Source organism: Sinocyclocheilus anshuiensis, unplaced genomic scaffold (assembly GCF_001515605.1).
Source record: "Sinocyclocheilus anshuiensis isolate Anshui unplaced genomic scaffold, SAMN03320099.WGS_v1.1 scaffold861, whole genome shotgun sequence".
Taxonomy (NCBI): Eukaryota; Metazoa; Chordata; class Actinopteri; order Cypriniformes; family Cyprinidae; genus Sinocyclocheilus; species Sinocyclocheilus anshuiensis.
Window position 1 is genome coordinate 557,208 of NW_015554217.1, and position 12,166 is coordinate 569,373.

Genomic DNA, 12,166 nt, shown 5'->3' on the forward strand with positions numbered 1-12,166 from the left:
TACCAAATAAGCCAGGTTTATTTCAGTTAGTCTGACTTATTGTCAGTTGCTTTGGTTCAAAATAAGTCAGACTAATTGAAATAAGCCTGGCTTATTTGGTAAACTAGTTTTATGAAACAGCCCCCAGGTTTGCTTTATAAGCCAGCTGTATTGTTTGTGGTTGCTTTTAATGTTTAATAAAGTAATAATATACAACAAAGAGCACAACCAGGCAAAAAAACAGACCCTCTAGTGTGTTAGCAATATTAAAAAAAATATGCTTGTAAATAATTTAAGTGAAGTAAATGCATTAACTTAACCCATTATACACTGAAAGTACAATGTTTTTGTATTCACAACTTTAATTTCCATGAAAAACAAGGCAGCATTAAAATGTAACTGGATTGTTTTGAATGAATATTAATGTTGAAATGTCACTTACAAATTCCAGTCTATTTTAGTGCTGCTGCCCAACATGCCCATCTTGTGCTAGTACAATACAAAAGATCAGCAAGCTCTCCATAAATTACAAGTAAATCTCAGGAATGGAGCAGCTTGTTAAGAAATACTAGGACATAGCACGAAGATCCTTAAGACCAATATATCTACGGAAAGCCCTGAGATCAAAAACATGACAACTGAACCGTGAAACACAGCGGGAGTTTGGTCATATAGGGCTGTAACTGGTTTCTGCTATAAATGATTCTGCCACTCACACATCAGTCAGAGCTGTGATTTGCTTTCCTGTTCCCCAGTGCAGTTAATCCTGAACCGAACGTCTCATATGTGTGTGTTTTTAGCCGCTGATCACACTGGAAGGAAGTATTTCACACACATACACACGAGAGGGACCGAACTCTGTCACAGTACAGGTGTCAGCAGGAGGCACAGTCCTACAGGACGTGAAAATCATCACTGTCAAAGGTGAAGACCTCCTGTTGTTACAAGCATTGCAGTGTTCTTTGAGATACAGAATGTGGTATTTTTAGTTTCACAGAGACATATTCAGAATTAAGAGGAATTTTTGGCAGAGTTTCATCTCTGTTCCCATCCATCCATATTCTCTCGTTCCCAGATTTCTTCCGTTCTTTACTGCTGTCGTTCTCTCCTAACCTGGAAGAGCACAACCCATCCATTGCCGAATGGAGACAGGACGTGGGGCGCGTTGTCAGGGCAACACTCTCTCAGGTATACTGACTGTAAAGTCCATCATTAGTTCCTGTTGGAGTGCTCTGTTCATGTCAGTGAACTGCTGAAAGAACTCAAGAAATTTCTTGAAAGGCTGCTGATAGCTCACCACGCTTCCTCTCTCTTCAGCTATTCTCTTTCCTCTCTCTCAAACGCTGCTGGTTTAAAGCCTGATGGCTCTTTCTGGGCTCTCCAGCGAGGTTCGTTTTTGGCTGAGAGGCTTTACGTGCTCTCACGCATCCATCTGATTTCCCCTCAGTCTGAGAGCGAGAGATAGGGTAATGTACTGCTACTGGCGAGAGTGAATCACAGGAGTTCGGAGTGAATATTGATGCGGCAACAGAGAGACTCTAAAGCAAGTCAGCCAATTAAAGAACAGAGCCAAAGAACTGCTCCGCAGAACTCCATTACAATTAGTCGCTTAAGCACAAATATAATGGTCTCCCAATACTTGAACAGAGTGCTTTCAATACAGTTACACAACATCATATCATAAATATTACAACTATCCTGAGATTCACTGAAATTACTTATGATTTGCAAACATTAACTGAGATATTATTATGTGCAAACGGGCATGAAATGATTGACTAGCTTTTACGCATGAATTAGATCCTGTCATGAATGTTGCATGCTGATAAAATTTGTTTAATGTTTACTAGCATATGAGAAATGTGTGGGTAGCACTTTATTTTACAGTCCTGTTACTCATGTACATACTATGTGTTTATTATAGTAATTACAATAACTAGGTGATAACTAGGTACTAACCCTGAACCTACCCCTAAACCTAACCCTACCCGATGTAGTTACCTTATATTACCAGTACTTTCTTATGTAGGTACACTGTAAGTACATGTAAGTGCACGTACTGTAAAATAAAGTGCAACCAATGTGTGTTTATCTGTGTGTGTTTTTCTCCAGGTTTGTGGCTTCCCTGAGGACCAGCTGTTGGTCTCTGTGTTTCCTGGATCTCCAACTGCCGCTGAGCTCTTTATCCTACCCGAGACAAACCAGTCAGCATTCAGATCATACACAGAGGAACAGCTTGATAAGGCAAGAACCACACACACACACACACACGCACACATATTGAAACAAAATGTTTTGCTATGATCCCCCAAATCACTGCTGAAAGCTACAAGCACTTACTTTAAAAATGTCATTGGCTGAATTGTAATGCCCAACAACCACAAAGAGAAATAAAAACTCCAGTTAAATTTGTACTTGACAATAATTCAAATTTATGCTAAAACCAGCAGTATTTTTTTATTGCATTCTCAGTTTATGTAGGGTTATGACCTACAGCTTTCCGAAATGAAAAATGTAGTATGATCATTTTAAATGGCATACAAAAGATTCATATTCACAATCTTTATGAAACTAAAGCTTTTTGCAGCCTTTATAAATATTTTTTAATAACTCAAATAGACTACAGTTCAAATGTTTGGGATCAGTATGATTTGTTTTTTTAAAGTTGTTTACAAAATTTATTAAGCAAGGATACATTCAATAGCTTAAAGGACAGTAACAACATTTATAAAGTTACAAAAGATTTTTGTTTCAAATAAATGCTGTTCTTTTGAACGTTCAATTCATCAAAGAATCTTGAAAAAAAATGTTTTCACAAAAATATTAAACAAAAATATTACACTACTGTTTTCTACATTGATAAAAATAAAAAAATGTTTTTTTGAGCACCAATCAAAAAGATTGCTGAAGGATCATGTGACACTGAAGACTGGAGTAATGGCTGCTGAAAATTCAGATTTGCATCACATGAATAAATTACATTTTAAATTGTGATAATATTACGAACCCCAAACTTACCAACCCCAAACTGAATGGTAGTATACTGTATGTCCACATGTTGAAATAATTACTTTTTTGTTGATTTTTTTATTGATTTTAGTAAGTGAAATCATTATTCACACACATGTACTGCTTTAATGTTGTAACACTGCATATTAAATATTTTATAAAATAATATGATAGATTGAAACAAGGCTTTTCCACTTAGCTCGTCACTATTTTAACTCTCCTATTCCTCGTCATTACTGTCACCATCATCGTTCTCTTGTTTCAGATGTCGGAGGTCTTCATGAACGCTTTAAATCAGAACCTGATCCAGTTTGATCTGAAGCCTGACACGCGGGTCACAGTGTCTGTGTCTCAGCTCACACTGGGTAAGACCTGAAATCAAGCATAGCGTTAGTTCTGGCAGGTCACGTTAGTCAAGCTCGCATCAGCTGACTCTCAGCTGATGTCCCTCAGTATTATCAGCAGTTTTCGCATTGCTCAATAGCTAATTACTCTCCTCCATCCCCAGCTCCTCCTCTGTCAGTCGGGATTCAGCCTTCTGATTATCCTTTAAATCAGACTCATTCTAAAATGTGTACATAAAATTATTGAACTTTAACAATATCTGCAATACATTTATGTTGGTTCTCTTCTGTTTACCCTGGGGGGGTTATCGCTGCTCTCCCTGCTCTCATCCATGCTAGGCTGCATGGATGCACAGGGAGTTCTTGCCCAGAACAGAACCATACCGCCAATCCAAACTGTATGCTAATTGTCAATCATCTTTGATGATAGTGGTCCTGACAGAACAAGTTTCTGTTCTTAAGATTTTAATCAATGTTCTCTGACAACACAAAATGCATTGCACTGCTTCTGTCTGTGGTTATAGGGCTCATTAGGCACTGCTGTCTGTGGTTGAGTTACATTAGCCCCTTTCACACAGTAATACCAGTAAATTGCCATAAAATTACCGGAACGACTTTACCGGTAAATTAAAAAATGCGCTGTTCACACAGGCAATGATGTTCTGTCTTATTTCCAGTAAAGCACCATTCACATATCATTTTCAAAATACCGGTAAATTCTGTGACATCATTAACTGGAAACGCCCTTTAAACAGCTCCGCTTCCCAGTGTTGTGTTTGTAAACATGGAGAGGTGTATATGCAGGTAGTGTTTTTGTTGATGTTTTCACTTTTGTGTCAAAAGTTCATATTCATGCCGCTGCTTTTGTCCCAGAGGCATCGTATTAAAAGTAATCTAACATTTCTTTGACTTCCGTAAACAGCGCGGAGTAAATGCATCATCTGCTTCAGAATGTTATGATTGACCCAGTAGATGTCTTGCATCAGCTCGTTCTGAACTCGTATGTGCTCATACCGGTAATCTTGTGCTGTAATCACACAGAGCACATTACCGGTAATTTACTGGTAATTTTACAACTTCTCATACCGGTAAATTGCCGGAATGAATTTACCAGTATTTCTGAAAAGGTCCTGTTCACACATGATCTCTTAACGGTAATTTACCAGTAATGTGTGAAAGGGGCTATTAACTGTCTACTGCATTGTGATCTGCATTTAATTGCTGCCTCTTTGTGGTAAATTACAGCGCTGTCTGTGGTTATGTGAGGTGACTTTATGCTTCTGTGGTTACATAAAGTACACTACATGATTATTTTGCTTACGATCCATTGTGTCAAATACCTCAACCTTCTCTTGGTGCTAGAAAACCTAGAGAACAGATACTCCACCCTGGACTTTAGATTAATATTGATAATGTGGAGCCTGTCTGAGCATGACCAATATAGTGAGTTTGAAATGATATTACAGGATCATAAAGAGTGTCTCTCTGCCACATATAATTCTACCCTTTTCAGACACGGCCATTTGTCTTCATTGCTCCAAACAGGAAAAGGTTCAGATTGCCTCCTGCATTCTGCCGAAAGGTCACAATCATCATGCGTCAACCCTCAAAGGGCTGAAGGATGGACTGCAGCGTGTGTGTGTGTGCAGTGAACGAGTGAGACAGTTTTTAGAATTACTGAAATGGATATGCCTCTCACACATCAGACACGCTCTGAGAGACAGCAAAGACATTCGTGGTCGACAGACTTTTTTGTTATACCAATAACATACTGGTAATATAATATTCTATATTACAGTAATATTCTAGGGCTGTCACTAACGAATATTTTGTTAATTGAGTCAGTCGATTATTCTAACGATTAATCAAGTAATCTGATCATTTTGTGTGGTAATAAAAACAGACCTAAGCGACTTTAAAATGACTTAAAATACATATATAATAGCAATGAGGCAATAATAATTGGTTATTAAACAAAAGTTAAAACACATAATGTAATAAAACAATATAATAGTAACTTATGTACATTATGTATTATATCAAATGCCTGTAGAGGGTTTAAACTTTTATTTTGAAGTTGTGGTGAACAGTTAGCATAATGATGTGTTCTCCTGTGTTGGCGTAGGTTTATAAATGATTTACCTTATAAATCTGACAGAATGGTGCACATTGTTCCCAGATGAATGTTATAAGCAACTCAGACTCACAGAATATGCAAGGATGGAGTTTGAGACGGTCCGCGCATGTAAATGATAACTGTTTGTGTGGAGCAGCATTTACTGTGAATGGAGCTATAACCTAAATGCATATAAATAAAGGGCATATTAAACCCGCAGTACATATGTTTATTTAATTGAATTGCCTTTGTGAATTCACAATAGCTCTATGCTTTATTTTGAATTTTAAATGGTTTTAATATTTCGTGCAGCCTTAAAAAACGGACTAATAATGCTTTTCATGGATTCTCGTCCGTGGAAATCGCCACTTCCGGTATTTTGCTAGTTAATCGACACGGTGGAGGATTTTTTAATAATAGAGTACTTGGATTTAATCAAGGAATCGTGACAGCCCTAATATATTCTTCCTCCATTTATATTTATCAATGATCATTCTGATAAAGTAATATTTAGAATCATTTGTTTGTTGGATAGCATTTTAAATCTTTGAAGCATTTTCATTTTGTTCATGATTCTTTTTATGTATTCATAAAATTTGGTTTTTGTATTCATTAATACAATAATGTTACCAAGAGTTATAGTGAAAATCACTGAGATCTGAATAATGATAGAGCAGGTAAAGTTCTAAAATTGATATTTACCTTTTTTTATACAATGATTAAATGACTGAATAGTCATTATTTTAATGAGCATAATACATTATGAAATAGGCATTGCATTCATGATTGAAATAAATAGGCTTATACCTGTATCATATTTGATATTTTCAATATGATTAGTCTTTATAAACAATATATGAAACATTAAGCATAGTAATCATTAATTTTATAATATCAATAACTATTCATATAAATATCAATATCTGTTATTTTATTAAGTACTGATCATGATAATGAGGCTTTAGAAAACTATCAGGCAAATATGCATACTGCATTATAGGCTTAATATCGATTCATAATATAATAAACTATATTTTATATATATTTTTATTATAAGAACATACAATTGATTATAAAGCACAGAAAGCATTATGAATGCATTTGCCTTCCTGTAGCTGGGGGGAAAAAACTAGCAAAGCAAAGGTCATGGGTTTGATTCCCACGGAGAGCAAGTGATAAAAATGTGTACCTTGAATGCAATGTAAGTCACTTCGGAGTCATTACATGCATGCTTTTTATATACAGAGTAGACTGTGAGATGAGACATTGAGCTATGCTGTGTATTGCCCGTAGCACCTCTGGTGGACTCCAGTGTTCTCCCCAGTGGCTCTGCCATGCTGTTACTGGTTTCTCTGGGTCTGGTGGGATTGGCCATTGTCTTCATCTACAAGTTCAAACGGTAAGCCTTGCCTCTCCCAAATCTCCCAGTTATGCTCAACAAATCATGGGCTAATAATACACTGTCATTTTGATATGCCCTGGAAATACCAACCAATGCTGACAAATGGTGCTTGCTTACTTTATTGGCATCAGTGACTGTTTCCTCTTGATCTGGTCTACTTGGACTAAAAACAAAAACCCATACCATTTTTTTTCCACAACACTAGTAAAATCCCATGGATCCATGTGGAGACAGAGGACACCCATGAGAAGGAGCCCGAGATGATCAGTGCTGTCGGACAGGAGAAGAACGGCACGCGTACAACAGCCACTTCATTCACAACATGCAACGCACACACAACACAAACACCATTTCCCTCCAACACCAGAACACACAACAGCTTCAGCCATCTGCCACCTCCAAGAGAACTGATAGAGAAGGAGCTGGAGGCTCACAACACAGGTTAGATAAGTGATTATCCCATACACAATATTTATGCTAGGTTTTCTTGTTCTTAACAACTCTTGTGTAAACTCTTGTGTAGCATACTTATAAAAAGAGTGCTTTTTATGGAAACAATTTACTTTTAAAGAATATACTTGTGCAAACTGAATGCAATGTTTTTGAGCACTTAACTGCATGTTATTTACAATTAAATGAAAATCTATTGTAGTTTAAATTTATATGAAATGCAGTTTGTTAAACCTAAGAGTGATTTTTTTTTACTCATTTAATTAAGATGAAGTTGCAATTTAGTACATTTAAAATACAGTGGGTACGGAAAGTATTCAGACCCCCTTAAATTTTTCACTCTTTGTTATATTGCAGCCATTTGCTAAAATCATTTAAGTTAATTTTTTTTCCTCATTAATGTACACACAGCACCCCATACTGACAGAAAAACACAGAATCGTTGACATTTTGGGGTCTGAATACTTTCCGTACCCACTGTATATTAACTTTAAATGTAATATCAAAGCACACTACAGTAAAATTATAATTATGTACTTTACATGTGCTTTAGTATGTTAGTCAACATCAAAATAAGTGTACATCTTTAAAGCATGACAAAAGTTTAAAACAACAATTTAAAATGTACTTAATACAACTTTTAATTTGACATGATTACAAAGTGTACTTAAAAGTGTTAAGAAACGTGTAGCCTCTTTAAGCACACTTTAGTGGTCTTTTATATCATTATTAAAATGCTATCTACGAGTAAAGCTTTTTAAAAATATATTAAAGGGGTCATTGGATGCCCATTTTCCACAAGTTGATATGATTCTTTAGGGTCTTAATGAAAAGTCTATAACATACTTTGGTTAAAATTTCTCAATAGTAGCGTAAAACTTGCAAAGATTCATAAAAAACCCTTATACTCACTTCTTCTGTAGATGAAGCTGGATCATGAATGATTCGCGCGAACTTAAACACATTTTCAACAAAACACCTTAATCGCTTAATCGGAGACATTCGTGTATTCCCCTGCACTGGAGTCGACACAATGGCGGACAGCTCACAGCTCACTCAGGGCGGGTCTTAAGGTAAGACGGCCTTGTCAATATCGTGGGAGCGGCCTGTGCAGAACTACGTCATTCTGACCGGAATCTCAGAACAGAAAGGGGATTTTAAAATAGGGATTTAAAAAAAAAAACACTGGGTGGATTTTTATCATTATAGGGTGGATGTGTACACACACTAAGATTTGAAGTAAACAAGTACACATTCACTAAAATTAAGCACCCTTTTTTTTTACAAGGGAAGTCCTTTTCTGTCATCTTTAATGTTCATAAAGATGAAATTTGCATTTAAGGAGCATGAAGAGAGACATGCTTGTTTTTGTGTGTATCTGTTGTTTGTAAGCGTGAGGTCAGTGGATGGACCCCAATTCATTCATTCTACTTTTATTACTTTGCTGTCAGAGAAGGTGATTGTCTTCTGTGTGTCCCAGGACTTTTTGATTCACAGTAATCAAGGACTGATCCCATGACACTGAAGTGGAAACAAACTGCACCAATGTCTGAAATGATGATGGAAGGTTTGATGATGATATCAACTGTATTACATGTATAATTATACTTTTTTCCCTTAACTTTTTCTGTTGTTGTGGTGCTTATGCCTTTTTATTATTGTGGTGTTTTACATTTGAGCTCTATAAATGAACAATTTCTTAAGTGTTAATCAAGGCATTATAAATTACAGATGTAAATTAAATCAAAATCTCTATCGAAAGCAGTAGAATTATACATTATATCAGCACTTAAGGAGTAGTTTCTTTCACAATTCTTTCTTAAAACGATAATCAGAGAAACTGATCCTAAGCAGGGGCACACAATTCCTTTTGTAAACATAAGAGATCATTCTCCGCATGCTAACTTGTAGATATATAAGATTAACTGCCTCACATTTGTAAAACAGCTCACTTTTAGAGTTCACAAATCATGTTATACGCTTTCATACAGAAAAATCAATATTTAATCATTTGAAATATGCTTATAGCTTTATGTATGTTTATATTGATGCTTACCTCATCTGACTCTGTTAAGAGGTCATAAGGAGCATGGTTTTAGGGTTGAGTAGATATGGCACAAATAGAGGTTGGTACCTTCATCTGTGTAGAAGCCTCATCTGCTGAGCGCGTTCATTTGTGCCTTGGCAATGTGTGTTACTATTGTAAGTTGGCAACATATTCTTAATTTGGTTAGTATTCACAATACAGTATTCTTTAGAAGTATACTCATTTGGAGTGCATGTTTCATCGCTACTAATAACTGACAGCCAGTTTTATATTTGAATGTAAACTAAAAGTTACTTTAATCTGAATAAATGTATTTTTACATTAGTGACTGCCCACTGATTTTTTACAATGGATTTTCATGACATTTCTGTAACAATTGAATGGCCTGTGTATCCCAGTTTCTCAAGGCAATTTCCAAACAACCATCCTCTTTTCATTCCTCCAGTAAATAGCCCACAGAAGATGACTTGTGGCACTGAAAAATCTTTAATAGGATCACGTTAAATGAAAGGATACAAAAGAGATTCTCTACTGAAATGAAAGTAAACTGTTATTCGGCATAATCTGTATGTTGCACCATTCCAGGTATATTTTCTATTTTCTCTCAGTTGCTTTCCTGTGTTGAATTTTGGGTGGTGCCTTTTTTTCCCATTACGAAACATGAAACATGGTTTGCTACTTGCCAGTTATTGTCAGGTGGCATGAGTGGGAGGAACATTCTTATTCTAGAGAGCATTTGATTGGACAAAAACCTGAAGTGATCAGTCATTATATTATAGGGTATTTTCCCAAAAGAGAAAGACTGAACATTTTAATATTTGCAAAAGATTAATCTAATCAGTTTTTAAAGTACACTGAATGTTTAGAATAAATTAATACTTTTATTCAGCAAGGATGTACTAAATTGATAAAATTTTTATTATTTTTCAAAATAAATGCTGTTCTTTTGAACTTTCTATTCATCCAATAATTCTGGGAAAAAGGTTTTGACAAAAATATTAAACAGCACCACAGTTTTTAATATTGATAAAAATAATAAATGTTTCATCAGCACCAAATCAGCATATTAGAATCATTTCTTAAGGATCATGACACCGAAGAATGGAGTATTGGCTGCTGAAAATTCAGCTTTGCCATCACAGAAATAAATTATTCAACTTAATATGATAATATTAAAATAGAAAACAATAATACTGTGAAATATTACAATAAAAAAAAAAAAACAGTTTTTAGTGTCAGTAATTTTTGATCATATAAATGCAGTCTTGGTGAGCATAAGATACTTCTCTCAAAAACTTTACAAAATCTTATTGACCCCAAACTTTTGAATGGTAGTGTAGTTAAACTAACAAGACAAATATTTCATTGAGCAAATTCATTAATCATCAGTTCTGACAGAAAACTCCAAATCGAAATGGTTCAGTACTTTAAGAAGGACACAGAGAGTGCATCTGGTGAACAAAACAGGAAATAAATAAAAGTGTTCAGTATGTTACGGTTTTATGACTCCGGGGTCTGCTGAAGCTGTTCAAAGACTCCGTACACAAAGAAAATGCAAACAGGCATCTATTCAATATCCACCCGTAAATGTGCAGGCTGCTGGTCTGGACAAAGGCTGTCTAAATATCCTGCACCACAGTAGCCTTTAGAATGTCATATTTTTCATCATTTTAGCTCTCTCTCACATAAACACACCACGCACAAACACAGGTACAATCACAGATGACTCTAAGCATTTTTCAAAGTTTGTATGGTTGCATTTGAAAATTAAAGTTGAGTAACATGGACAAAAGAGCACTCTGCCTGAAACAAAGTTAGCTTTATCTCGTCCAGGGAGCCCTAGTGGTCATGTTTATGTGATAAGGGAGAGAAGGGTAGGATAAGAGCTTGAGTGATTTTATGGTATAGCACACAGAGCTTTGCCTCCAAGGACTGTGTCGCTTCCTTTAGAATCTCATTTACCATTATGATTGAATGTAAAGCAAAGAAAATAGTTGGATGTCTCACCACACATTCTACGCTAAGTGTTTTGTATTTTGTTGTGATGGGCCTACTTTAAATTCAGTCAATATTCACATGTGGCCGGCTTAATTGCAAGTTAATGAGACCGTACGCAAATTGTAAAACTACATGTCCCATGACACTGTACATCACATTATTGTGCAAACTTGTTTTGCTATGTATGATTAAAAATGTCCAGCTCTGCTCAACTTAAACTAAAATAATGTATTTTGCCAGTTTTATTTTCCCAACTTGTGCATTTATGGATCTGTGTGAACATTAATTGCTAAAAAATTAATAAGCCATTATTGTGACTTTTGTGACTTTGTGACGTGACTATACTTATTATACTTATTATACTATACTGTCAGCCAGGGAGCGGTGCTATAAAATTCAGGTTTCAGACTTTCTGAAGTTTATGTATTTCAACTTCCGTTAACTTTTGGAAAAAGACAGACAGCTGTCACTTTAGTCTGAAAAATGAATCTATGTCAGAGTGATTGAGCTTCGGCTGTGAGTATTTCTTGTGTTACTTGCTGTAGCTGACGGACTGTTAGGTTTCAACCTTTCCTGCCAGACTCATCACTGCCACGTGTGAAAAAGATTTAACATTTTCCAAAGGTCATCCTGAGCTTTCAGAGATGGTGAAACACTGATAAATTCAGAGGGATTATTTAATGTCTGATGAATTATTAAAAAGGCCTGTTTTGGTTTGAGTACTTCCGTCTCCTCCATCTGTCATTACTTATGGAGTTCACCTCACACATGACACATTCATCAGGCCCATTTCAATTCAGTGCCATTTTGACTGGTGCAAC

General features: G+C 35.8%; 1 protein-coding gene across 1 annotated transcript in view; it reads left to right on the forward strand.

Annotated features, from left to right (window-relative positions):
* The window catches only part of LOC107671094 (VPS10 domain-containing receptor SorCS3-like), a 56,245-nt gene extending 48,949 nt beyond the window's left edge, over positions 1 to 7,296 (forward strand). The window contains exons 20-25 of the mRNA XM_016463943.1: positions 780 to 903; positions 1,055 to 1,167; positions 2,092 to 2,223; positions 3,254 to 3,353; positions 6,742 to 6,847; positions 7,056 to 7,296. Of these exons, the coding sequence (XP_016319429.1) occupies positions 780 to 903; positions 1,055 to 1,167; positions 2,092 to 2,223; positions 3,254 to 3,353; positions 6,742 to 6,847; positions 7,056 to 7,296 (816 nt within the window). The remainder of the gene's footprint in view (positions 1 to 779; positions 904 to 1,054; positions 1,168 to 2,091; positions 2,224 to 3,253; positions 3,354 to 6,741; positions 6,848 to 7,055) is intronic.
* Positions 7,297 to 12,166: the final 4,870 nt, after the last annotated feature.